At 41.2% G+C, this 27,702-nt stretch overlaps 3 protein-coding genes across 7 annotated transcripts in view; all 3 read left to right on the top strand.

Moving 5' to 3' along the window:
- Window positions 1-12,166, top strand: part of neto1l (neuropilin (NRP) and tolloid (TLL)-like 1, like) — a 66,795-nt gene extending 54,629 nt beyond the window's left edge. Inside the window, exons 9-12 of one of the 5 annotated variants that reach the window (XM_070985959.1) lie at window positions 4,305-4,418; window positions 6,730-7,357; window positions 8,256-8,330; window positions 11,367-12,166. In XM_070985959.1, the coding sequence (XP_070842060.1) occupies window positions 4,305-4,418; window positions 6,730-7,357; window positions 8,256-8,316 (803 nt within the window). In that variant the 3' untranslated portion in view covers window positions 8,317-8,330; window positions 11,367-12,166. Of the gene's footprint in view, window positions 1-4,304; window positions 4,419-6,729; window positions 7,358-8,255; window positions 8,441-9,305; window positions 9,409-11,366 lie in introns of those variants that run through there. The other 4 variants (XM_070985963.1, XM_070985961.1, XM_070985962.1 and 1 more) reach the window with 4 other exon arrangements.
- A 978-nt stretch (window positions 12,167-13,144) lies between these two features.
- timm21 (translocase of inner mitochondrial membrane 21) lies at window positions 13,145-16,154 on the top strand. Its single transcript, XM_070985965.1, has 6 exons — window positions 13,145-13,726; window positions 14,140-14,202; window positions 14,318-14,415; window positions 14,623-14,696; window positions 14,944-15,049; window positions 15,145-16,154. The coding sequence occupies exons 1-6, from the start codon at window positions 13,417-13,419 to the stop codon at window positions 15,235-15,237; spliced, it is 744 nt and encodes a 247-aa protein (XP_070842066.1). The 5' UTR covers window positions 13,145-13,416; the 3' UTR covers window positions 15,238-16,154.
- Window positions 16,155-16,365: 211 nt separating this feature from the next.
- LOC139347107 (uncharacterized) lies at window positions 16,366-27,156 on the top strand. The gene is made up of 5 exons (XM_070986574.1): window positions 16,366-16,761; window positions 17,015-17,091; window positions 17,217-17,376; window positions 21,703-21,835; window positions 24,884-27,156. Exons 2-5 carry the CDS (start codon window positions 17,072-17,074, stop codon window positions 25,090-25,092), a joined length of 522 nt encoding a protein of 173 aa, XP_070842675.1. The 5' UTR covers window positions 16,366-16,761; window positions 17,015-17,071; the 3' UTR covers window positions 25,093-27,156.
- The last annotated feature ends 546 nt before the right edge of the window (window positions 27,157-27,702 follow it).

The raw sequence follows: 27,702 nt of genomic DNA, 5'->3' as shown, positions 1-27,702 counted from the left end.
TACGCATGTGTACTGAAATATGCTTATTTTCCTTGTCTATTACATAATGTAGTGCATGTTTACAAAGCCTGCAGTCAGCACATGTGAAAGGATTTGTCAAGGCACAAATAGTAGAAACAAATGATTAGACAGCATTTAAAAAGTACTGCTCCCTGAGAAACTGAAAGGCGAGCAAAGTATTTTAATGGCTGGACAACAAGCATTTATATGATGAAGCTGTTCTACCACAAACAACTGTGCGCTGCCCTACAGCACTGAGTATTACAGAAACACAGTAAGAAGTTATTTAATTCTCCTCCTCGGGTGAAAGGAAGACCACTACAAGTGAGTGTGTGCACTCTGTTACAGGTGCGCTAGCTGGATCTACAGCTTATAGAGCAGTTTTTACAATAAGTGCTCCCTTGCTGCAGCAGATCCAAAGCCTTTATATGTTTGTTCACAGCTGCTCACTCCCAGCGAGGTGCTCCAGTGGGGGGAGCAATGTTCCCAAACGCAAACATCCACCTTTATCATCTTTGCTGTGTTCACACCTGCTGATACAACTGATCTTGCTCTGTTTCCAAGCTCAGACACACACACGTTAATACACACACACACAGTGTACGATTACTGATTTGAAGTATAACAAAGTGAAGCCTATCTTTACCCAAGAAGCAATTATGTCTTAGGTGATAAATGTGCTTGTGTGACATCTTAGCTGTCAGCATTGTTATGCCTCATCAACAGACACCCGTCTCTAGGGTTGCGGATGGAAATTTGCTCTGGCTTCACTACACGCATCACTTCTCGGTTCTTGCAAAGCTTCTTTACTGTATGCATGAAAGCATTTGAGAACAACACAATATGCTAATGTCTGTTAACATATGGATCTTTGCTGGGTCTTAGACCAGATGATATCGTCCCTGCATGTGTGTTATCTTGGTTGCACTTAAGAGGAATACTGTGGGGATGTAAGATGAGAAGCAGCACTGGATGGATGAATGTACAGATGGATGGATGGATGGATGGATGTACAGATGGATGGATGGATGTACAGATGGATGGATGGATGTACAGATGGATGGATGGATGGATGGATGGATGGATGGATGGATGGATGGATGTACAGATGGATGGATGGATGGATGGATGGATGGATGGATGGATGGATGGATGGATGGATGGATGGATGGATGGATGGATGGTTGATTGGCACCTTTGCAATGTAGGTTGTAGGGTTTGGAGACATTCTGTGGATGTGGATTTAGTTACACAATGGTAAAAGTGGTAAATAAGCAAGTAAATAACAGTTACAAACAAAGCTAAAACAAATATATAGCTCTATTTATAGTAGTTAAAGGCCTATTAAGAGGCAGTTGTAAAAAGGCGGATCTTAAGTCATGATTTAAACGTGGTACTAAATGGGAAAGAAGAAACGGTAAAGTGTTCCACAGTCTACGAGTAACAATGGAAAAGGCTTGGCCACTTTTGGACTGTGAGGGTCTGAGGGGTCTGGATTAGGGACTAAGAAAATCAGAGATGTGAGCTGGTGCCAGCCATGCTTTAAAAACAAATAAAATCATTTAATAAGCGTATGGCGCTGGTAACCAGTAAAGGGAGGAGAGATGAGTGATGAGTACCACGTTAATTAATAATTCATGACTGCATGAAAATAAAAGTATTGCACTGAAATATATCTAGTGTCAGGTGCAGGTGTGAGCGCTGAAAAAGATCTTGATTGATAAAAGGAAAACAACTGGACACAAAATTCAACTAAAGACACATTGTCCTCATCTCCAGGAAGTAGCCTCACTCCACTCCTGTCGGACATAAACAGACAAAACACGGATCTATAATGGTGATTTGATTTGAAAAAATTCGGTTCAAACCATGTGTTGCTTCAAACTCTTCACTGCGGAAGCCTTTTTGCTCCTGGAGCCCCCCTCTGCAGAGACACTCAGACTATTTTCATCAGCCACTCATTTAGGAGCTAATTTATGCTTCCAGCAGTGACTGGGAGCGTTTCTGTGCGGGCGAAAGGGCACGTTTATTACAGAATGTCTCGAAATTAATTTCGCAGAAGATTAGTGTGGATCTCGGTCTTTGTAACGACTGGTCTCGCCCTGTGGTGTGTGGAGCAGACGGGAGGACCACAAGGAGAAGGACTGGGCTCCCTCTGCTGGATATTAACAGAAGCCCTGTTCCAGCTTTTGGCATATACTGTATAAAAGAAAAAGAGAGAAACAGTGGTGGTGGGGGGGAGAAAATAAGGAGAACACACACAGAGAGCCAATATGACTCAGGAAATGCTGGCAAAGGCCAAGGCAGGATGGGATACAGAGACAGATAGAGATAAGTCACTCTAATTTGGTGTGTTATTATTCACCAGGGATGAGTGCTGGGATGAAAACAGCCATACATCACAGTGGTAACACTGTCAAATAGTCCCCAGCTCTGCCATACCACTGGCAAGCTGCTTCAGTACCCAGTGCCAGTGTAGTGTGTGAGAGGCGAGAGAGTGAGAGATAAAGAGAGAGACACACAGAGAGAGGGAGAGCTAAACAGAGCCATCCATTATTGTCACATGTCGGTGGCAAATAAGTAACTTTTGGAAGATTAAGTAATTGAAAGTGGTCCCAAAATACTTTTACCCCATACACACCTTTTCACAAGACCCTGTGCATAATGACCAGTACGTATACTCATTGATAGCACTTATATCAGCGATTCTTTAATAATATTCTGCTGTGGTGAAGTACATTTACTCAAGTATTGCACCTCAGTTCTACTCATTACATTTCAGACATAAATACTGCAGTTTTTACCGTTTACTGTTAAGATTTTACAAACAAAACTTTTAATGATCCTGTAAAACATGCTGCTTTTTTATAGAAATAACAACATGTGAAATAATTAAAATTACCTCCACCTCAACCGGCTGTGACATTAAAATGGTCCTTGTACCTAATGTAACAGTGATAATTATACAACATACTTTTACAACTGTACATGCTTTCTGAGGGTATTTGATTACTATTATTTTGCAGATAATACTTGTACTTTACTTACTGAGTATAGGATCAGTGTACTTCTTCCACCACTGCTTTTCTGCCAGTGTGTGTGTGTGTGTGTGTGTGTGTGTGTGTTTATATGGCTACACTAACATACATCTTGATGCAATAGATTTAATGGAAATTCTGTTCAGAAACTTTAGCGATAAATATAACCAGATGGGAAGATGTGTTTTTGGCTAAAACCAGTGAAATACATCACACTGATGCAAAAAAAAAAAAAAAAAACACCTCTAAATCTAAGACAGCCATATGTTGCCATTGTCTGCATTCGCCTAATGTGACACAGCAGGGACAATAAAGTGGTAACTATTGGTGTGTAAATTCTATAATAAAATCTCTACCAGGTGGCAGTGAATTACACAATACACAGTCGATTGAATAGGACAAACTATTTTAGCCTGTGGTTAGCTTTCAATGCCTCTGCGACTGACAGCAGGAAGCAATGAATCGGCCAATCGGCTGGCTTTTGCATTAATATGATTGGTTGTTGAGAGCAAGGTCACCTTGGCGTTAAAATATGTAGCTGTAACATTATCACGCTGGTTTCACGACCATGTCTTGCTGATGGCGGCTGTATCTCTCACGCTGTCGTCGTAGAAAGGTGGAGATGTGATGGCGGTGTTGTGCCTCAGACCGGACGCGCTGTGAGGGCAGGTGTCACGATGATGATCATGTGTTTGAGGACACGCTCTTGTCTATGGCCTGGTTTAGATTTGTGTTGACGAGGGCTGTGCACCGAGGACATCCTGCATAAACAGGAAGAATGTGTTTGCGTGCAGGTGATTGTGAAATGTCATGACTGTCTTTCCAGACACCACACACACACACACACACACACACACACACACACACACACACATATACTGTGCACACACATTCCAAGAAATTCATTCATAGTCGTCTCTGCAAATGTTTGAAGAGGAGGATGAGGATGAAAATTCATGAAGAACAGATGGGTTCAGGGGAAACAGGTCTGATTTGAGTAATGCCCGTCCAAATTTATTTCCTCAAAATCTGGCACAGTGGAACTTCTCTTCGGCTGTACTTCAAATACTGATTTGTGCTGCAGTGCCCCCCACATTTGCTGTTGTTAATGATGGGAAGTTCAATAAAAAGTAGTTTAACTTTTTACTCACCTGTTTCTAGGGCTTCTGATTAGACTGCGAGCGTACAGTACTACAGTACCAGTTTATGTCTTTCCTTCTAGTATGAAAAGCTATGCAGTAACTATAGTTTTCATTTCCTTTCCAGCTCCATGTGATGCAGATGCCTTCTTCTGTCACAGCAACATGTGCATAAACAACACGCTGGTGTGCAACGGCATGCAGAACTGTGTCTACCCCTGGGATGAGAACCAGTGCAAAGGTGAGATGTTACAGAGACGTTAGGAGAGACTGAGTGTTTCAGCACCATGGAGAGCGGCAGGGAGACAGCGGGGGTTTGAACTGCATGGCTGTACTTTGCAATGAGAAATTGTTATTTCGTTTTTGTATCATTTTAGCAAATGTTTTACCTTTAAAGGCCCTGATTTTTATTTTTTTTTCAATCAGTTACTTACTGTGATATGGGATCCTGCATGAACACCCAATTTTCTGCCAAAGTTAAAACAGTTTAGGTTATTTCACATGGAGATTTCTTTTTTTTTTTTCTCTGTGCTCTTCTCACTGGTCACTTAAGGGGTGGGGCTTATTTCAAAAAGTGATGTCACATGTGTCTGCACCAATCAGGATTTCATTTGAATCAGGTTGTTAAGTCACTTTAACAACTTTTTTTTTTTTTTTTTTTAACTTAGATTGTTGATGATTTAGTCCTAAAACAAGAGAAATATTTCAGATTTAAAACCAAATTTTCAAAGGCTTTAACAGCATTTTTCAGTATTTTTGATAAATAATAAATTATTCGGTTTATAAGACCAGATTTTATGTATTACTCTCAGCTGATCCTGCTCTCGATCCAGATCAATGCATGAGAACTGGACGCTTGTGGAAACGTCTCGCTCCGCCGTCTTTGTTTATGTTCTTTGAAGGTATCCTTATTTTATCCCGTCTCATGCCTCAAGGCGAGGTCCTGTGTATTCCCTGACTTTGTGATACTGTCAATTTCTTCATTTCCTCTGCCGCTCGATCCCTCACTCCACTCAGAATTTTAAAGCCACTGGATCTATACTTTGATCCCCAGTGTCTCACTACTGGCAGCTCCTTACACCTCGGAGCTGCACCTCGAACTGAGATTCCCTTATTGCACCATCTTCTTATATGATGCCTTTCCAGCAATTAGCTGATATCTGTGAGGACTCCGGGGATTAGTTTTTCTCTGCTTTACATCGCCAATTAATTTGCCTTCTGCTCCTTGACCTTTCATGGCCCATCACTGTATTCCAACTACATAAGCTGAGATCTAGAGTGGAGCTCCCCACTGCCCTCCAGCACTGAAACTCACACGTCAATAAGTACAATGTGCTGTTGATGATCATTATGCTGTTGTGCTTGGCTTGCAGTTAAGATGTTTTCTGGTTTGATTTCCACACAAACTGTCTCCCACCTGGTACAAATCCTCCTCAATTCCTCTTGTTTTGCAGCCGCACAGTTTCCTTTAGTTCAGATAGAAAAGCTGCACACACAGATGACTGCGTATTCTGAATGTACAGTACTGTAACTCTCTGAAGCTTTGAGCAGAGCCTGTGACAAATTGAATCAATTAAGGAAATCCAACATGACCTATTCCTCACTCAGACTAAGATACCTTTCCGCCCTACAGTCTGTGTTTAAAATTGTGCAGAACTCAGCAAGAAGAGGCCATGTTTCTCAGCCTGTTACTTGTCCTCTTTCCGCTCCAGTAATGCATATTGCCACCGCAGTCCTTACATTTGTCCTCATTAGTGGTAAAATGTCAAGTTTTATTCCTTTCTCCTTTACACTTGTGAATGTTACCATTTACTGTCATTGAAGCTCAATGCACTGTGCTGCATGTTCACCCAGCATTTAAATGTCACAGATCTCCCCACAGATTGCCTCTCCACACACTCTGTTAGCCTGTGCTGCTCTTTGTGTTTCCCCTGTCATAAACAGACTATAGCTATGACCTGATGACCTTTTTGTCCATATTTTTGATCGCTCATAAAAGTCATGGTCTTAATCTTGTACATGGTATGGTCCATTTGTTTGATGTCTTTACTTGTGAGCTTTGTTATCTCCTCCTTGGAGCTGCTGTTAAGGAAATCTTCATGACAATTAGCTAAGCCCCACCCCCCTTAGTTACTGTTGCTATGCCTGTCAGGTTTTCCATTGGCACAGAGCACATATGCAGAGCTAGTTAGTCCTAATATTGTTTGGCTTCTCAGCTTCCGTACTCAGATAAGCAAGACAGGAGGTCACATGCTTAGTTGTTAATATGAGGATGAGGACTGAAAACCCAAGTTTGGCTGGACCTGCTGGAGCATAAACTTCCCAAAATCCAACAAAGACAGACATTAGCTGCTGCTCATATAGTAATACCCAGAACCAATACTGCGATGAATGTGCTAGTTGTGAACGATGACATTTAAACATAACTTGTAACCTTAGGAAATAAAGTTGTGTGAAATCGTCCTTGGTTTGGTAACTGCTGTGGATAGTGAGCTAGTTAGCCAGACGTGCTAACGTTCCCTTTCTGTTGTGCTGTTTCTGCCACTGTACAGAGAAGAGGAAAGCAAACATCCTGGACAACCTGAATAACACAAACGGCACCATCATTGGTGTCACCTGTTGCATCGTCCTCATCCTCCTCATCGTCTCTGTCATCGTCCAGATCAAGCAGCCACGTAAAAAGTACATCTTAAGGCGTGAGGACTTTGACCCCACCATGTTCCAAGAGGTCTTTGAGCCGCCTCACTACGAGCTGTGTACTTTACGAAGCGCCACCACAGCAGCGGCGACCTCAGCAGACTTAGTCGACCTGGCGGAGGACTTTGAGAACTACCACGCCCTTCGCCGTGCCTCCTCGCGCTGCGTCCACGATCACCACTGTGGCTCCTCCTCCAACCCCGGCTCCGCCCACATATCCCAGCTGTCACTCAGTGGACGAGGAAGCCGCGGGAACTTGAGCGCTCGAGACGCGGCGGCTGCCACTCTGCTCACAGACCTCCCGCAGCCACCCATGGCAGTGCGGCCCTTGCTGCCGGCCGCTGGAAACCGCAGGAGCATCTTGGTCATGAAGCACAGCTACTCGCAAGAGGCAGCGGACAATGGATGTGACCTGGACGATGACCTGGAAGAAGTTCCCACCACCAGCCACCGGCTTTCACGCCACGAAAAGGCAGTACAGCGGTCAGTATCTATAGATTTCTGATGAGGAAAGAACAACAACTCTAGAGTTAACTATGGGGATGTTTGAAACGTGTGTGGGATACTTACATTTATTTTTGTTTTCCTCTTCCTTTAACTTTGTTCTTCCTCTTCCTCTCATTATTTTTTTAAGGTTATGATAAGCTTCTTTTTTTGCATTGATCCTTGTTCTTTCTCCCCTTTCTACCATTAAAAACCTTTTCGATTTCTCACAAAGGGCTAAATTATGATAGACGAATTTGCCGCCTCTTGCATGCTCATCCTTGAACGTGTCAAGCAGGCTTTCCTCAACTGATTCGATCCATAGCTTACATCTATAAACTCTACCGTACGTTGAGGTTTGTCACAGCTCTACAAGCAAATACAGACCTCATTTTATAAGTTAATTCTGGAATCAGTCCAACTTTGACTGTTAACACAAGGGCTTAAACCTGTGCCTCGTAGAGATGACTGACTTCATTGACGTGAATGCAAATTATTATAATTTCCTAACTGTGAAAATATAGTATATTCTATATAGCTCAATATTTTGGCATGAACACGCTTTTCTATAGAAAAACAATAAGTATTTTACTGTGTACTTGCACCTTGACTGCTTGAAAAGTAACTGTATATGTTTACAAAAACACTATGTGAAGGTATCAGAGTACATTTTTGGAGAAAATACTTTGAACGTGCGACCTTCTCCTGCATGCACTTTCTATGTGCTCTTTCCAGAGTGTTCTTGACTGTTATTAATTTTCTACCAGTCTGCATGCAAGGCTCCCTGAAACAAGTAAAGCACTAATGAAGTTTATTGCTGTTATGTAGCACATTATGCATTCTGACCTCTCTATGCAAAAGGAGTTTGATATTAAACGAAAGAGCCGTGACATTTCAGGTTCTGCCTCATTGGCTCTTTGAGCAAACATGAATCAGAGTACAACACAACTAGGGTCTAAGAGACAATCTCAAGGTAAGCACCCTTATCCAACAATCAACATCTTTATATGTTGTGTAGTCATCATTTGCCCAGTCAGTATATACTTTTATGTAAGTTCTTTTTCCTTTTCTGTGATTTTTTGCGCGGGTTTATATTTTATTTTTATTTTATGTTTTTTAATTGTTCATTTTCACCAAGATGGTTTTCTTGCTTGCAGCCATCTTGCCCTCCTAATGAGTTTGTTTGAAGTCTTTGTGACGCTCCAGTTTACTGTATGTCCTCCCGAGGTCATACATTGTGTCATTCAGTGGATTCATTAGCATGGACGTTTTCCAATCATCTTTAGTTGAAGCTGTTATCAAATATGTCTAACCTCTGCACTTTTCTCCCAGTAGGCCTACAGCAAATCATTCCTATCAGTCGTGTGAAGACACATGTTAAGTCCACCTGAAAGCACAAATTTGGAAATAGACACAATCCCACATGTTTTCATTAAAGTGCATCAGTGGGATTTTTTTGCACACACTAAAAAAAGCACATTCAGATCATTTGAATATCTTATTAATCTCTTTGTAACTTACAAACCTTTACTGATCGCACACTTACACTGAATTCCTCTGTAGTTTTGCATGATTTATGTCACGTGTAGTAAGTGATTTTGTGTTTGAAGCATATGTAGCACTTATGCCTGTGTGTAGCAGTTCATGTGTATGCTCCCTGACTGTGCTGTCATGAGGTTGCAATAAGCACAATGGAACACTATAACAATATAACAATAAGAGATGCAAATAACCAATGAGAGGAACATTCATTTATAAGTAAAATTTAGTCCGTATTCAATGCAGATCAACAGAAGGTCGCGCTCGCAGCTTTATGCTTGCATATGACGGAGCAGTCACATGAAGTGCTACCCATTGTTTTGTCTTTTAGTGTGAAAAATGTGCTGTCCTGTTGTGTGTGTGTGTCTGCTTATGTTCTACATTATGTTGCATTGTCTCCATCATGTAGACTTCTTGAGAATAGTGCAATCCTGGATCAGTATGAACGGGCGTCACTGACATATGAAAAAGCGGAGCGGAGATTTACACCAGCATGATGCTGATGATGATGAAGGGACACTCTGACGAAAGGATATTGAATGTGTAATGTCAATTCATGTGCAAAGACGAACACAAAGGACTAGATGAAAACACACCAGCTGCAATGCTGTGAAGCGGGAAAGATTTGAGTCAGCTGTGTCCACTGTCAGCAGTCCAGACTTTCTGTCTTTTTTGTCTCACTGGAAAGAAATGGACCTTTAGAATGAACACATGAACTCCTGATTATTCATTATTAAACTTTAAATTTGGGATGTTCGTCAGACACTTGTCATTGTCACAGATTCCTCACTGAAAGCCAAATTAATGTGATCAAACATCTTCGAGTTCATTTTTAAGCATGTCTTTCTCAGATTAGTAGCGTACATATTATTTTAATAGCAAATTATAGATGCTTGCCGTTTGTCAAATCTAGGACGGTTTATTTTTATTGGTGAAAATTGGAATTAAGCTCAATTAATTACTAACCTAATTCTATTTAATACTGTTGGAATAACCACAAGCAGTTTAATTTGGATAACAATTCAAGGCCGAGGTGTATGGCTTGTGCATGCTTCTTTTAATATCCATTAAAGCATTAACGCACTAACATTAAAATAAGAAAAGCCCCCATCTACTAATACATAAGACATAAGTCATATGGACATAAGAAGTGGTGAGAATAAAAAAAAGCATCTTCAAAATTGATTGCATTGCATGTTGTTGCTTAGCGAAATCATTAAAGAGAACTGCGCAGATGAATTTCGTCACCTTCCTTTAAACTCCCTTTTAAATATGTTGACTAACGTTTTGACAGGCCTTTTTATGTTGACAACGAGGTTTTTTTTTAAGCAAACATATTTACTTCAAGTCTGTTTGTCTTCTAACTCTCTTCTACTGTAAGAGCTTAATATCTTTGTATTAAAACAGACTTTTTTATAGGGCAAATTGAAAGGATGACAGTTTTTACACTTATTCCAATTATCTTTCAGGGCTGATTTTACTGATGCTTTGTAAAACAAATAACAATAAAGCTTCACCTTTTTTCTTTCTTTTATTGGTTTTTGGTCAATAGTTCCTGGGTCCCTTCAGTATGTCCTCAAACCCACCACGTCTCACAATCATACGTTTATAGATTTGTTGTGGCTGATTTGCCTTAGACTCTAAAGTTTATAGGAAGACTAGACCCAAACCAAAAGGATTTGTTTCACCAAACAGGACAATAAAGCAAATCAAATAATCCCAGCTAATCACAGCTATCTGACAGACAAGTTAATTGACTTTTTGTGTTGGTCCTGATGAGATGAACCCCGTATGTACTGCAGACGGGACGATCAGCCTCGCACTCTAATGACACTCGCTGTTGGTTTTGTTGGAAAAGCTGAAAAACAACTTGCATTATGTAGAAAGTGAGAAGAGTAGATCAGCTGTGAGCACAATAACATAAACACATACTAGTCACACTGCATATACGACATAGATTTTATCTTACACTCTGTCATTGTCTGAGTACCGATGTTCTTCTTACTGTGTCAACTTTTATGGTATTTACCATCTCTGTGTACATTATTTTCTGTATTCAGTGTCATGTATGTAATTTTTACATCCATGCTCTCCACTCTCTTTCCTCCATATATACCCGATCATAGACAGACCCACATTTCTGCAGATCCTGAATAAAATGTTTCTTTTCTATGCATACATTGTGCTGATGTCTGTGTGTTGTCTATTTTACAACTGTGCCAACACTGCTGTTACAGATACTTGCAAAAAAAATCACACATCTCTCACATTCTGTCTTAAACACACACAAACACACACAAACACAAGCCCACACAGTCACAAACTCATCTGCCAGTATATAGATAGAGTCAGACACCTCAGTAATTAAGTAAGTCTGAACCAATTCGATCACAAGCAGCCCAGGCAGCAGATGAGAAAAGTGGAGGGCCCAGGACAGACTTAAAGTAATAGTTTTTTCATTTCTCTGCAGATACATCAGACAGATGCATCATTCCTCTGCATCTTGCCAAGTTTGACAGCATTCGGAGCTAATGTTTCTCTCCCTTGCATCTTGAGTGAACTGTTGCCCTGAGCAACCTTACCAGTGTAGAGTGTTGTGATGAGAAAAATAATATTAATAATGATTAAAAAAAATGGTTTGTGGTGTATGCATCAAGTTTTTCTTCTCTGGACTGCAGAGGTGCATTTTCCTTACCTGCGTTCCACAACTGGCTGGGATCGTCGAGCCGTGGAGCGCTGATTATTTCAGATATCTGAATTCCAGATTCAGATACGGGACTGAAGCTTTTTTTTTTTTTCTTTTTTTTTTTGAAAAATAGAGTACCTTTAATGTAAAGTTGTTCATGGAGAAAAAAAAAACAGAATCAGGTTTTTTTAAAATCATTTTCATGTAACCATCAAAATATGAAGTTGCATATTTCAGCTGCTGATTTCACCTTATATTTCTTGTTTTGATGTCATGTATTTACAGTATCAGGTTGTTTTTATATCTAAACACTTACAGAAAGCCTTGTTGATACAATGAAAAGCAGAATGTATGAAATAAAGGGATATAGGTGCATATACATGATTCTACTGACCCGTCAACTAACCTTTATTTATTCCCACTTTCACTGATGTCTTAACATTAATTATGTATTTTTTTCTTTCCCTCTCTTTGTCAATCTTCATTGCATTGTGGTGTTTTTTTTAAACCCGTTTCCGTGTTTCTTTGATAAAACATTAAGAAAATGCTGGATAGATGTTTTCAATAAACTAATGTTTACTGATTTTATTGTGATGATTTTATTTTGTCAGTAGCATCTATTCTGCTCAGGGCTGTGAGAGTTTTTTAACTATTGAAAAAACAGATTTGTTTTTGGATTAACAATACTTTTATTATTAAATGTGCCTTCTTTTCGACCAGTAAACACACAACTAAATAAAGGATTTAGTATTTAGATAAATATGAAATAAGATGAAAAGAAAATATAACTGAACATTTAACTGAATACATAACAGGTAAAAAGTTTAAGGTTCATTCTCACCGCTCTCTTGTGCAAGTTTTAGTTGCAGTAAGCATTTGTTTTCAGCAAAATAAGCCCTGTGAAACCCACTGCACACCACCTGCTCAGCACCGAATGGCAGACAGACAAAGTCAGCAACAAGCTGGTGAACTCAGTGCAGCATTTAGCCTGCTGAAGAGCCAGAGATTTCCCTCGGGAGAAGGTGCAGACCAAAAACAGAGCTAAAAATGAATGAATGTTGGCCTGCATTCATTAGGTGTGCACAAACACAGCTTCAAATGAAGCTGATGTTGCTCCGTTTGCTAAGAGCGGTTCATATCACCAATGATGTTTACAGCTTGTTTCTATTGGCCCCATTTGACCAGAAAATAATTTAGAAAAACAAATCTGAACTTCGTGTTTATTGTCCAGAAAAAATATTCTGCGAACTTAATCGGAAAAAAATAAAGTGAATCCAAATGATGTCCATGGTCATCTGCTTGTTATTGTGACAAACACAGCTGACATAAATCTGAAATTCATTTTTCGGATTCTTTAAAAAAAAAAAAAAAAAAACCTTTAAAAAATGTATATAACTTTCATCATTTGAACGTCACTAACAATCATTAATAATACCATGACTGTATTATTACCATCCTGAGAAGATGTGTAGACTGTTTCCTGTAAATGTAAGGGCGAGCGACAGTTGGTGCTACATTTAAAACTCGCTCTCCCATGAGCCCTACGGATGGTGCGTGACGACAAAATTATGCGCCTTAGGCATACAAATACCACGATTGACTTAACCTGAACCTCCCCTTCAGCACAATATGGTCTCGTAGGTAGTACTGTAAGTTGTGTATTCATGTCGTTTCATACGTCACTTTTATATTACTACAGCCTCTGGTAGGGTACGGTATTTTCCACAGCTTTAGCTAGCTAACGTTAGCTGCTGACCGTGCTAAAGAACACGTTAGCTTGCTAGCTGGCTGTGCAGGTAACTAGAGTTTAAGCTAACTCACTGAGGACATAAACATGGCTTACACGCAGATATTGAAAGCGCTGCACCGGAATCTACAACGGACTGCCACACAGTACTCCGTGCAGAAATGCTTGCTCGTCCACAAACACAGGACAGCGTCGACAGTATCGAGACTGACCTTCCACAGAGGAGTCGAGCCTCCGTCGTCCGTTTTCCCAGCGGTGAGCTGCTTCATTCAGGCACAGACACGGCGGAGTATTTCGCTTGACTCCACAGCCAGAAACCAAAGGAGCCCTGAGGAGAGAGACAAGTCAGTTTCCAGGTATCAGAGTGGGAGCCCAAAGCCTTCAGGTGCAAAAAGAGGTCAGCAAAGCATTGATTTATGTACCGTGCGAGTTGTTTCCTCACGCTCGTTTCTGTTCGTTAAAATGCACGAGATACTTTCCACACTGTCAAGGCAATTACAGTGAATATACACACACACACCCACACACACACACACACACAGTAATGACAGTGCAGCAGTTTTATGTTGTTTATGTTTAGGGTCTTAATTGAATTTATTTATGACCGCAGTCATTGTAATTATTGAGTCTATAATAGTGTCTGAGTGCAGTGCATTGTCTTACATTGTTATTGTTTGTCTGGTCCAAGAGGCCCAAAAATGCAACATTTTCTAATTGAATAAAGCAAGCACACCTTTGTATTTGTGAAACTGTGACTAGCAATTGTTTTAGTCATAATTATGCTTAGCTCCCACCCTTAATATCTTCCAGTGAAAGCAGCGGGCAGAGACTTCATCTACTTGATAGTTGTCCTGGTTGGGCTGGGAGTGACAGGTGACTACAACCAAGATTGCAAGAGTTGGCACCACAAACAAATAGATTTATTGTCATTTCTGGTCATAACAGATATGGGCACTAATGTGCTGTTCTGTGTGTGTGTGTTTTTCAGGAGGGCTGTTATATGTGGTGTTTGAGGAGCTGTTTTCTTCCTCAAGTCCAAATAAAATCTATGGGAAAGCCTTCAACAAAGTCAAGTTAGACCCAGAGGTAAGAATGAGATCTCTCCTTTTAACAGTTCAGTAACCTGAAGACAACATATCGTTACTCTAAATGCATACATTTATTGTGACAGTTATTGTATGTTATGTAGATGACTATCCTCTGAGGGTGTGACATTATGCTGTGCGATTCTTGAAGTCATCTCCTGTTGAAAAGTACAGAGCTCTAAAGCATTTTTGTCTTCTGAAAATGTAGGTGATTGGTGCATTTGGGGAGCCAATCAAATGTTATGGGGAGACTACCCGTCGAGGAAGGAGGCAACAAGTTAGGTAGGGATTTTCTCACTCTGTCCAGATGTTGATTATCAGTACATGAGCTAATGTTCGGTTATGACACTTTAAATTGTCTTGTGCTTTTAGTCTCTGCATCAGTCTGTAACCGTGTTGAGCGCCATTCCATAAACAGGATGTATCCTGGATTTGAGTTGCAGTGCACATAAGTAAGCATCTGTGTGGTGGTACTGCTGAGATATTACAGTGTTTTGATCCTGTGTGTGTGTGTGTTTTTCCACTGCAGGCATCTGGAGTACCTGAAGGATGGAATGAAGCATATGCAACTCAAGTTTTACATTGAAGGCTCTGAGCCAGGCCTCAAAGGAACTGTACACTCAGAGTCAAAAGAGGTTGGTATTCCTAAAATGATGAAATGGATGTAACATTTCAAGGCAATATCAAGAATTACACACAAAGAATGACTGAACTTCTTGTTGCTCTACAGAATCCCGAAACTGGAAAATATGAGTTTCGTTACATATTTGTGGAAATAGACACCTACCCAAGACGGACCATCATTGTGGAAGACAACCGATAACAAAGATAATGGACTTAGAAATGTCTATTCAGTGAAAAAACATTGTGTTTGTGTTAATTTACTGTTAAAATCTGTTATGTAAGACATCAACAATTTTGGCAGATTTCATTTTGCTACATCAGTGTCCTGGTCAGCATTTGGTGAAGAGCTTTGCAAGGCAGTCTGAATGGATTATTGTTTTAGAAATCAGTCATGTGCTACAGCCTGACTTGAATTTTGAAATAACTTGTGATCAAAGATGCTTTTAAATTATAATAATAAAAAAAAACTTTGTATGTCAGATCCACAGGAACAGATATAACAAAAAAATAGAGAAGCAGTGTTTTCTTTTTCTGAGAGTGTTGTCACTGTGATCGACCTTTCACCTTCAATGAATTGGATGCATGGTCGGATTTTTTTAGAAAGGGTACAGTGCGTTATAAAACATAGACCACTAGATGGAGGCAAAGAATCAGGAGGTTGGAATGAACTGTTTTTGCCTCTTGGATTATTTTCTAATTTCTCATTCAGTTACATTTGTATGTGTGTTTGAAAAGGTATTTTTGAATAGTGCTTAAAAGGCTTATTAATAAAGTTATTTTTTGATCTGTTAATGTGTAATATAATGACATTATTGAGGAAAATATTCTTCTTTGGTCCTATTTTTTTACCCTTTTGTGAGACGAGCCTGTGCTACCTTCCATGACCTTTGGAAATGTTGCAATTTATGATGGACGGTAATGAAACGCTCCAGCAATAACCCGAGAAATAAAGGGGGGGGGGGGGGGGGTCACTTTTTTATGATAACGTTGGTGATGATATGTGCTCTCAGGGGAGGCAGATAATTTATTAATACTATGTTGAATCATTTCACAAATGTAATATGTGCGTTTGATATATATATATTTTTTTATTAAAACATCAACTGCCAACCTACCTGAGACGGGCTTTCTCATTTCCATTACCCTATTACCCCGCACATAGCTCGGCGCTTCTTAACTCTTATTCATTAGTAACTAAGGCGACATTTGGATACACAATTTCTGACGGCAACAACAGAATTTGAACGCAAACACGAACCGATTCATTGTAATGATTACGTCTGTGATCGGGGGGGCAGTTACGGGAAGCACTGAAGGCAACGCTCCTGAACGCCGCCCACTGTGAAACCAAAGGCAGTATTGAACGCACGGGGATGAGCTAACTCAGTCAACGCTAGCTAAAACTCTCCAGGACTAGTGTAGTTGTTTCCTCAATGTTAAGTTAATGAGTAGCTTGTCGATTTAGTAGCTAGTGGCCTTTTATATAGCTTGGCACCAAGAAGGTATGGTCAAAAAAGAAGGTCAGTTTCAGTGGTTGTTGTGTTCACGGCGTGGGTAAATAGTGCAGCGGCTGTTGTTGTTGTGGCCTGCTACACGATAGCCAAGCTAGACAATCTGTAGCCTCAGCTGGTTCCTGGAGCTCCACTCGCACCACATCCCCGAAACGACAAGAGCAATGGCTCACCTTTCCCGCTAAATCGCACGGTTGGGTTGTCGCTATAAAGTAAGTTCAAAGTCCAGTTGTTGAGTTTGTGTTTAGCTGGATTAAAGGAGGAGCTGTCGTGCTAAGCCTAGCATCTGTTTGTAGTTACAGAAAGTGCTTGAACATTTAAGTCAGCCTAGCTTAAGTGGTGAGAAGCCCTGAGCTTCTGGGTTTATGAAGTGAGTTAACCCGTGTTACAGAAATGTACTAAACAAATCAGTGCAATGTTGCTGCCTCTTGGGGAGAAATTACTCAAAATTATCACCGTTTTCAGGGCAAGTTGTTCCTCAGCTATGAGATCCTGTACTCAGTAATTGACATCTCACAGAACATGGAGCTATACTGGTACATGTGAGTATAACTCATATAGTTTTGATTATATCTCTATCTTTAATACAAGTGGAGTTTAAAACTAATGTGTGAACTTGCCCATCCCCGCCCGCCCCCTCTCTCTTCCCCTTTCCTCTCCTTTTCAGAGTTGTCATCATATTCATCATTATCAAGATATTCTTCTATGTGTGCTGGTACCGATCAAGACAAAGGCAGCTGGCAGCATACCTGAGCAACCCACGCAATGCTCAGATCGTCATTGTTGGAGGAAGAGCCTACGTTCATCAGATGTGTGAGAGACAGAGTGTAAGTGCGGACCCCCACGTTCAAACACTAACTCACCCGACGTTTCAAGCTTTTAATCAAGCTGTCGACCGCTGAAGTGGTTTTGCACCTCCAGGATATTCCTCGGCCATGGCTGAGGATAAGCATGCACAGGTTCTAGGTAATAAAGAGACTTTCTTTAAGCAGGCTGAGAGATTTGAGTGTGCTACTCAGGACAAACCCATAGCACTTAAGGCAGGACCCTGCTTGACCGCATTTTTTGTAATTGCGCTTTAACTTGGAATTGTTGCGTTTCAGTAACCTCATCTTAAGTGAGCTTAAATTCTGCATGAACCATATATCCCAAGATATGTAGAAAAGAAGACAGCAGTGAGGGAGAAATGACATCAGATGTGTGATCTTGTGCCTTCATTATCTCTCTTTTCACCTCACGTGCTGATTTGGGATTGGTGTCTCTATTACAGGCTGTGAGTTTGAATGAATTTGTGTCTTTAACTGATGACACGTGTTTCTTGAACAGTTGTTGGTAACCAGCTATTAAGCGTCATTTTGCTTGAAAAATGGAGATGGGATGATGAAGTGTCTGCAATGTCAAGCAATATCAGTGGATGCTATTTAAACATGTCGCTGAATCATCCCTGAAAGATGACTAAGCTAATACGACAGGACTGCAGCCCGCTCGGAGGCAGCCGGTCGCACTTTCAGCCGATGGTCTGTCTCAGGCGTGACTCAGCTCAACTCTGTGCGTTTAAATTGGAAATGGAAATGCAAATTGACGTGGCATGGTTTGACATGGCGCGGCCAAAAGTGCCAATGGATGAGGCCTAGTGTGTGAGGCCAAGACATGGTAGATACTGACCACCGCTGAGTCATGAGAGTAGCTACTGTGAGTCTCCGCTGAAAGGGCAGGGGGACTGAAGGAGCTTTGAGACGGTTACCGAAGCACATTTATGGACTTCTGAGACAATTACTGTGTGAGTAGCTGTGCTGTGCTAGTGTCTCTTCAAGGGGAATTCCCATGAAAGAGTTAGTGGAGGAGCCATGGAGGAGCTTGTGTCCAAAAAGACACAAACAAGCTCATTTTGAGCAGAACAAGCAGCTTTTTACACACCATATATGAATTCTGTTGAAAAATCAGCTGTATTAGCGTCACAGGCTAATACGCATGTGTGTGATAATGTGCACAGTGAATTTAAAATGTGTTCCACTTCCTCTTTGTCTGCTTAAACTTTGCTTTAGCTGTCAGCGGCAGCAGCAGCAGCGACGCGCTAAAAGCGGCGCGTTTTAAAGCGAAGTTTGGGCCTGTTCTCAGAACTGTTTGCAGGCCTGCAGGAAGACAAAATCAAACAAAGTCACAGTTGCATTTTTGCAGAGGAGTTGTTTGTTCTCTCAAGAGGGCATGTGGTTTTCAGTCAGTCAGCTTTCACTTACATTTCACTTTCAGTGACACGCTGAGCCAGTCTGTGGATGTCTAGGTGCAGGCTTCTGATTTGCATGTACTTGTGTGCTGACATGTTTGTTTGACCTTGTTGACGTCAGAGGTCCAGCAGAGCGCGTCACATTTTCTTTAGTGAGAATGTGGTGGTGAGTGTGACCGGGTGCTTTTTTTTCTTAAACGAATTTGTAAAATTTCAACCATGCATGTGAGCTTTTTTGTGTAAATGTCATCAGTAAAGGTACAGACAGGTCGACAGGAGTAGACTGATTTACAGATGATGCCTCTCCCTTCGAAGGTCTTGTTATTCCCCCGCATTTGAAAAGTCCAATTTTCCATCTGTCAGCTATCTCTGTCTCGAGTCCTATGGAAATCATAAGCTTTATGGCTGGAAAAAGAGCGTCTCTTCAAATGTGTAATTCACTTGAAATTGTGATTAGTTGATGTGATTAGCCTGTGCTGCCCTTTAAGAGTCATTTGATCACTCTCGATGGTTATCTTTTTGTCTGTTTTGTAACTTCTTTTTGTGCAGGCATCTCTTCGACAGTTTTCCTTCAAGTACGAGTTAAATATAGTCTTGTTTGTGTTGATGTTTTCACTGATAAGTCAAGAACAGTAATGCCTTTCCACAGCATCAGTTTGCATCAAGTCTTTTCTGTGGGCTGCAGGTTCCATCATGATTGTGCTTCCCTCAGGGCCTTTCTCCTTTACTAGCTTTCTAAAACACCTGGAAGCAATCTCCATGATTCAGAGCCCTCCTAAAATATGCTTCATGAATCATGTGAAACAGGTTTTTCTGACATTTCTAACTTATTTCTATCTTTGCCCACTTAGTGGTCTTCGGCAAATATTCTGCATGAACAGCAAAGGCATTTTCCTTAGAAATGATTCAGTTAAAAGGGACTCTGCATGAAAAGTCAGTTTAGTCATTTCCTGTTAATCTCGGTACTACTGATGGTAGTTCCATGTAAGAGGCACAGGCTGTGATATTTTTAGCATTGTTTAGAATATTTGTGTGACAGGAAATGCCCCAGTTGTTAGAAAAAAAGAAGTGATGCAATTGAAACTGAGAGATGCCTGAGTTTTTAACCTTGGGTTTCCCCCCGTCACCCATGACATCCTGTGTGTCTGACAGATTTCAGAGAAAGTCCAAGGTTGTCATTCTTTGTATCTTAATCAGACATGCATATATACGTGTGTGTGTGTGTGTGTGTGTGTGTGTGTGTGTGTGTGTGTGTGTGTGTGTGTGTGTGTGTGTGTGTGTGTGTGTGTGTGTGTGTGTGTGTGTGGGTGTGTGTGGGTGTGTGGGTGGTAACAAGCCCTCCTACCTCCTTTATCTTTTCTTTTTTCTGCTTCTACTTCTTACTCCTCTCAGCTACCTCAAGTCCCTGATCTCTCGTCGATCCACAACTTCTGCTTTTGTTGTACTTCTCCTTTTTTTTTCTGCTCTCCCTCCTTTGTTCCTCTCCTCCTTGTTCCCCCTGCCATCTCTGGTGTATAACGTTCCCTGTTTCGATTTTAATGGAATGTGCAGCAGGGAGGCCCCTTGGTCATCCATAACCCGGCACCCTGAAAGTTTACTGGAGAGGCGCCAGGAGGACTCGAGTTGTGGGCTTAGATGAATCAAACATAGTGAGGGGATAAAGTCTTGATGTAGTATCACTCATGAAGTTGGACAGTGTTATTCATGGCTACCTAAAAAGTGAATCCAGAGGAGCTGTGAGGGAAAACCTTTGATACATGCAGGCTCTGGAGAGAGTTGAATAGATTATGGATTATTAATTGGCCCTGTTTTTAGGCCGAATAGTTGTGGTGGGTCTAACTTTTTGTTTTGTTTTTGAATGTTAGTTTTTCCCAAACCCCCTAGATGTGACCCGCACTTGGCCGCTGCCACCCGGACACAAGGATCCAATTTAATGTGGCAAAAATATCTCATGATGATTATGTGGCATTATAGGTTATTTATGCAGTAATTACCTTGAACTTGTCGTAGTCTGTCTGTGCTACATCTGTCCTCATCACTCTATCTCACGCCCACTTAACTAATTAAGGCATCAGTCTGCAAGGGTGTCAGTCCATCATCTCCGGCACTGCATGTGCCCACTTCCTGTTACTGCTGCTATTAGCTTGCTAACATGGGTTAAAATAAACACTGAGAGCTTCTTCAGAGCAGAGAGGAGAAAAAAAGAGCAAACACGTGTTAGAATATTCAAACCTCAGACTTATTTAGAGCCTAAACACTCGAACCAGTCATTCGTTTGTTCTCTTCCTCATGCGAAGATAATCACCCACTTTGTGTGTGTTTTTAATCTAACCCTAACCCTGTATGGCGTCGTGTCATCCTGTCTTTATTTAAAGTGACTGATATTCATTTAAAATGTATGTTGGAAAATAATATTAACACCCGAAGCTGGAGTGTCACAGCCTGGTTTATCGCACACACTGGTAGACGTCTTGCTCCAGCGTTCTGTGTAAAGCACTTTATGGGCAGGTGTACGAGGTTCATTGGGTTTGGGGCGAAAATGTTCCATGTTGGAAAACACGTTTAAACAGAGAAAAGAGGTATGAGGCCTGCAGCCCATCACACCTGCAGTATCTCTTTCCTCTCTAAGAATATTGCCTTGCTGTTTGTTTAGTGATGTTTGTGCTTCAATGTGCTTAGACTTGCTTGTCAGTCGAGGCCTGAAGCAGTGAGTTAAAAAGAAGAAGAAGAAGCTCAATGGCAGAGCAAATGCATGAGCAAAACCAGTCGAGTTAGTGATGAGAAGGTGTCAGAAGTATTTGCATTTGTATTGTTGGTTTTAGCTAATATATCTGTGGCAAGTGTACATGAATGTGCACATGTGTATTTATAAATGCTTCTGTTTTTTTTGTGTGTGTATCATTAACTCTGTTTTTGCTTCCCTCTATAGCAAACCTCTGTCTGGCCCAGTTGGTATGGTGTTCAGGATGACCTGTCCATAGAAGAGCCCTCCACAGCGTTGCCACCAGCTGCATCCTTCTCCCACTTGGACATGCCACCACCATATGAGGCAGTCTCTGGAGGTAGCACACGCACGCTCTGCAACACCGCATTAAACCCGCTGCTTCCTCATTCACTAACCTGAAAAGTTGAGCCGACATGACTGCTTCGTTTTCATTTTTTCACCTCTGTGTCTTCATTCATAAGTCCGGCGTCTGATTTCTTGTAATTACATTCCCCGAAGTGACACAGTGTGTTTCCATTGTTTCATTCACTTTGTGTAACAGTGTGAGAGTCTGCTTTGTTTCATTCCTGAATACTGCTGTGCCGCCGTATTTACACTGTTTGATTTACTGTGATAAAGAGCAGAGGTCACTGTGAGAAGACGCTTTGCAGTGGAGATGGCTTTGCTAAATGTGTGTGACTGAAAAGAACAACATAAGTGAGCCCTTCTTCAACATGCCTGACCAGTCACAGTTCTGCAGTGCATAAAGTACGGCTGTGTTAAACAAACTCGCTGGAAATAAGAGGAGGTAGCAGTTTACTGTGGGCAGAGTGGCCGAAGACGTCACATTCCTGCAAGTTTGTGTTCTGCTTGTTCTCCTCCTTTGATGAATTGATCATCCTTATGGATAACGATTGGTCACTTACGGATAATGAGCATTGCCATCATTAACTTCAGTAAAATACATCTCAAAGTCTTTGTAAGCAGAAACAGGCGCTGCATTGCTCTCACCAAAGCCACCAGACTCTATTTACAGAAACATGAATTTTATCATCGTAAACACACTTCATTCAAACTCAACAGAAACAAAATAAAACTCTCCAAAACCTTCACCTTTCACTGTCCCAGCAATCACCACCAATTCTGGTTTGGTCGAAATAAACACTTGACGGGCACAACAAATGTAACAAAGCACCTGAAAGACGAGCACATCATTGGATGTTAATAGGTGTGTTGTCCTGTTTTGGCCAAACATCCATTTGTGAATCTCAAAGCTACACCAATCCACCTCAGAGCTATAAGGCCTGAGGAATTTAGGGAGTTTGGGTTTAATGATGGTCTGAAGTAAAATAACCTAGATGTTGTTGAGCTTAACACCAGGGGTGGAAGAAGTATGCAGATCCTTTCTTTTAAGTAAAAGTAATAATACGACACTGTGATAAGTCCTACATAGATAATCAAAAGTAAAAGTACTCATTCTGCAGTAAAATGATCACTCTCAGTGTTTTACAATTATATGTGATTTTTTTTTTTTGGTGTTGTCACTGCTGCATTAATGTGTCTGTTGAAGTTGAGTTGTGGAAGGTTTGGCTAATTTGAACTACTTCATGTATTGTTTGGTAGTTTAATCTACAGCCGTGCATCGTATTCTATATTCTCTTTACCTTTTAGTAAAAGTCACACATTTTATTCCACCAGTGTGAATTTTTCAAGGTATTGCATCAAAGTTAGAAATTCCACTATTAGCAGAGAGGCAAAGGTCGCTTTTGTGCCCCTCGGTCCCATTCATTACTTCTCCTCTTTTCAAGCACCGTGGGAGGAAATGGGCGTGTACTTTGACGTGCAAGCCGTAGACTGTTCGATCTATCCATATCGAGTAAAAGAGTCCAAAGCTTATCATCGCTGTGGACGTAGATTTATTGCGATCCCCTATCAATATCATTTTGTCACCCAGCCCGAGATCAGAGTACACTTTATTAAACCAGTTGCCTGAAGTTATTTTGCAAAGGCTGGAACTCCTCATGGCCCCCATCTTCCTTAACAGCACCCTCATGAGTCCACCAGAACGAGTGCCATTATTACCTGAGCTCACTCCTGTGCAGAGCTGCCTTTGAACTGCATGTATGTAACCAGATATTAAGCTTGTCTGAACTTTTGAGTTATGCAGTCACCAGAATAGTAACTTGTGTAAAGAGACCGTCCCTATGGCTGTGTTCATCATCGTTTCCATGGACACAGCGAATAAAGTCATTTTCAGATGTTATTTATAAAAGAGACAGAAAAATACGGGGGGACAATAACATAATATTATTTACTTTCTGCATATGAGTGTGGACCAGGCTGGCTCGGGTTGAGCAGAGCCATGCAGAAACAGAGCTTTAATCACTATGACACCAATGGCTTCAGGGTCCTCTTTGTGTAACGTGTCAGTTAAGTAAGTTCAGAGTTAAATCATTTGTGTCGTCGGTTTTTAGCCGTGCTGCCAGAAGCGAAGCTAGGGGGGAAAAATGTAGCCTATCCTCTTTCCTCTGAGCTCGGCTCATGCACTCGGCACGCTGCTGGTGCTTCGGGGGCAGTCAGATCTTTACACCTACTTGACACAAGTCAGCCACTCAGTGTAAGTAAGTTTCAATCTTCTGAGCAGTGCTGGGTGTCTTATAGAAATATCTGAATTGTGCAGTTACATGAGTGTACAGTAACTATTATAGGTATGTCTTGCTACCATTCCACATTGTTTCCCACACGTTTAAAGCCTCTGCGCCACAGTATCACATACTGTCATGATTGTGATTCTCTGACCATTTGAGATGTCAAACAGTATAATAAGCCGTCGAGAGGAGAGGCGAGCGTGCCGGAGTTCAGACGGTGGTCATAGGCGAGTGAAAAGAGAGCGAACTTTAGGATGAGAACACAGCAAACAAGGCCTGAGGTGATAACTTTGTGACCAGAGGAAGAAAAACAGAAGAACCGTTTTTGGTTTTTTTTTTGATAAGAGCAACCAGATGGATTCAGGTGAGTCAGCTGTTCTGGAGTCAGTTTTCTCCTCCGTCTGTTCTTCCTCTTCATCACTGGGTTTTCCAAGATTCTGACATGTTTTTGTTGTTCCTGAAAAGCTTTTTTCTTTCACTGAGTTTGGCTCCTGTGTCTCTTACACACCCTCCTTCCTGTGTGTAGTTGGTCACGTAGTTAAACACGCTCATTTCCTGAAGCACCTTCGGGGGAAGTTGGGAGCGTTTGTTTTGATGCAGCGGATCTCCTCGCTATTACTAACACAGCAGTGTCATTGTGCCGTAAAAATTAGATTTGCAGGAACAAATCGAGGTTGAAATCTTATTTCGATTAATCGTGCTTCTTTTTTTTCAGATCGCTGATGCACTGGTTGACCTCTTTTCTCCTTTCCTTTCAGAGGACGATCTGAAGCCCCCTCCCTACAGCGAGTGTGCTCACGGCGGTGAGGCCGCCGCTCCCCGTCCCTCCCATCACACTCCTCTTATTCCTGAGGGAGGAGACTCCTTTAGCGCAAACGAAGCCCCGCCGCCCTACACGCCGTCTCCTTCCACACAAAACGGGCCTGTGAGCCACAGCGAGTCGTTGGCAGAGAGCAGGTCTGCCTAATCAATCCCCGATGCCAGTTTGCCTTCTCCATGCACTGCCTTCCTACATTCGACCTCAGTGATCGTTGCCAGCCTAACTCTCATCACATGAGAGCAGATGTTTATTTGGATGCGAGTGTGTGTGTGTGTCTGTGCGTATGCGTGTGTGTTCGGTGGTTTTTAGAACTAAGTTGTTTTTCTACTTTGTATTGTTTTCAAAAATGTGGTCATCTGATGGGTTTGGCAATAACAGATGACATCAGCAAGCCTGTGTGCCTCAGTCAGAACCCGCCTCCCAGCCGGGATGGGGATGATGCCCCTGACCTCGAAGCTCAGAGGGAGTCCATGAGATCCAGATAAGCAGAGAGAACGATGCTTTCAAGGGCGTTCTGTTGTAGAAAGTTTCCTCCTATGTGTCCGAGGCCACTTCCTTTCACAGATCATAAAACTCGTTTTTTGTTTTGTTTTTTTAACGCATGATTGGGGAAATGAGTAGATGCTCGACGGTTTTTAGTTCCTGCTCCTGCGATGCTGAATACATGGGACATTACTTCATCTGCGTGTCTGTCTATAGACATTGTTCCGAACACAATAACTAATCTACACTGTGAAGTTTCTATCACAGACTAATTTGATTTTCTGGCAATTTGCTGCATTCATGTGCAGAACGAATAAATTGTTTCAACTTCTTCAAGCTGTTATTACTCAGCGCTCCATTAATGCCGCACATGTGTTATTTGAAGACAAAGTATGTCGACGGAGAACTATTGGATAATGAATGCGCTAATTGTTTTAAGTTATGGCCCCATTACCATAACTGATTCCATTTAATACATCACGGTGATTATACTGGCACATTAGGCAATTCAAATGCCTATTAGACCTGTGAATGGAAGTGAGCGAACACTGTTGACGATCACCCCTGCTGCTCGGTTCTGTCTGTGGCTGCTTTATATTAGCACCTATACGGCAGAAAGGCTCTGTGCAAACAGTATAAAAACGAGTCTTGTCACTTCAGTGTCTCAAAAAAGTTGTGGAATTTGATACTCAGAATTCATCCTATAGTTGTAGGTTCAGCTGTAAAATAAGCAGATTTGATGTTATGAAGTCTAATGTTGAGCCGATGGCCGAAGAAAAAGTATCATAAAACGAACGTGCAACAATCCTCAGTAAAAACACGCATGCCTGTGAGCTAAGGCTCAAAACATGATGAAGCTGAGCTGAAGGCTGCATTTTATGCACTTGCAGAGAACTCATCAACAAAACTCAGTTATTATATTACCTTTTTTTTTCGTAATAACTGTTGCAAAATGAAGACTAACCAAAAACTGTTTTTTAACAACAGCTTCTGTTCCTTGTAATCTTCATGTTAATCTGCCACAGGCTGGTAGAGCTCCACAAACTGTGCGTTTAGTTTGTGTCTCCTGGTCTAGTATTGCTTTGGGAAAGGTTATTACTGTGCTTTTTGCTTTTTCGGTCCATGCATTTCAGATAATCCATAAATAACACTGTAAGAAGATGCTCCCTAATGATCCGTGCCTGGAGTTTGTTTCAGCAACACTATAGTCTGTTTAGTGTCGGAAAATTACAGAAAAGGAGAGAAATCAAAACAAAATGAATGCAGTATGAATGTATTTGGGGATTTGGGGAAAGTACGTGAAAAGTGTGGAGTGTTCACGGAGGATCGGGATATGAAATGTCCAAATGTAACGTGTTTTTATGATAATCCTTCGTATTGTGATGACAAATCGTGGAGCATCTGTCACTGATGCCTTTTAAAAAAAATAATCTGTCCTGTGATTTCACCCTCTGAAGGCTACAATGTACAGATCTGACCTTTGAACTCTGGTGACATCACAAACACAGCAGCGGCATGGTGACCATCGACTACCCAAACTGTAGCGTTACGGCCTTCTGCAGTGACGTGCGTCGTGTCTGTTAACATCATGTTCATTCCCGTTGTGGCTGATGTCCGATCTCCTCAGCTGTCCAGTAGCTTTGTGAGTTGAGGGGAAATCTCTTTTTTTTTTTTTTTTGTCTGCTTTGGGGAAAATACATCTTCTGTAATAAACTGTTGTTTATAATCTTTCTAGTGTTCATTTCTTGTTTTACCTTGTGTGTGAAGTCACGGTTTCTCTCGGATCAACAGCTGCACTCAAAATAGAACTTAGATACTTAATTCATAACAGATGCTCATTTCTAGTTATTTGTTTCTGTTGATGTTTATTTCCTTTATGAGTTGTGCCAATACTGTGTTCAGAGGAGCAGCTGTGAAGATGTATTCTAGTGATTTAGTGTTGCACTAGAGGCCAAGTTATTTAAGTCTGGTGTTTGTCAAGCTCCAAGAACTTTGGATCCTACACTTCCCATAATGCAACTTAATGACATCTTTGACAACATGTAAGACAGAAGTGTGATTAATCAGAACTATGACTTTTCTCCTTCAGTTGGGAGATTTTATACTTCTTTCCAGTTTCATAGTTTAAGTAGTGGTTGAGTTTGAGTGAGAAAATCCCTTCTTAAAGTGATTCCAGTGTAAGACACGGGGCACAAAATCCTGCCCTCCATGTGTAAAAATACATTCCTCAAGTTCAGCTGAAGCTCTGATGAGGCTTCGGCAGTGAATTACCGA

Source organism: Chaetodon trifascialis, chromosome 18 (genome assembly GCF_039877785.1).
Source record: "Chaetodon trifascialis isolate fChaTrf1 chromosome 18, fChaTrf1.hap1, whole genome shotgun sequence".
Classification (NCBI taxonomy): Eukaryota; Metazoa; Chordata; class Actinopteri; order Chaetodontiformes; family Chaetodontidae; genus Chaetodon; species Chaetodon trifascialis.
Note: the sequence above shows the minus strand (reverse complement) of the source record. Positions and strands in the feature narration are given on the sequence as shown.

What these genes read in the sequence shown, in the direction of transcription:
- timm21 (XM_070985965.1), top strand. Translation starts at nt 13,417, where the DNA reads ATGGCTTACACGCAGATATTGAAAGCGCTGCACCGGAATCTACAACGG. An exon ending in GGTTGGGCTGGGAGTGACAG is followed by an intron (nt 14,203 to 14,317) that starts GTGACTACAACC and finishes TGTGTTTTTCAG; the next exon opens with GAGGGCTGTTATATGTGGTG. An exon ending in TACACTCAGAGTCAAAAGAG is followed by an intron (nt 15,050 to 15,144) that starts GTTGGTATTCCT and finishes GTTGCTCTACAG; the next exon opens with AATCCCGAAACTGGAAAATA.
- LOC139347107 (XM_070986574.1), top strand. Translation starts at nt 17,072, where the DNA reads ATGGAGCTATACTGGTACAT. An exon ending in ATGGAGCTATACTGGTACAT is followed by an intron (nt 17,092 to 17,216) that starts GTGAGTATAACT and finishes TCTCCTTTTCAG; the next exon opens with AGTTGTCATCATATTCATCA. An exon ending in AGATGTGTGAGAGACAGAGT is followed by an intron (nt 17,377 to 21,702) that starts GTAAGTGCGGAC and finishes TTCCCTCTATAG; the next exon opens with CAAACCTCTGTCTGGCCCAG.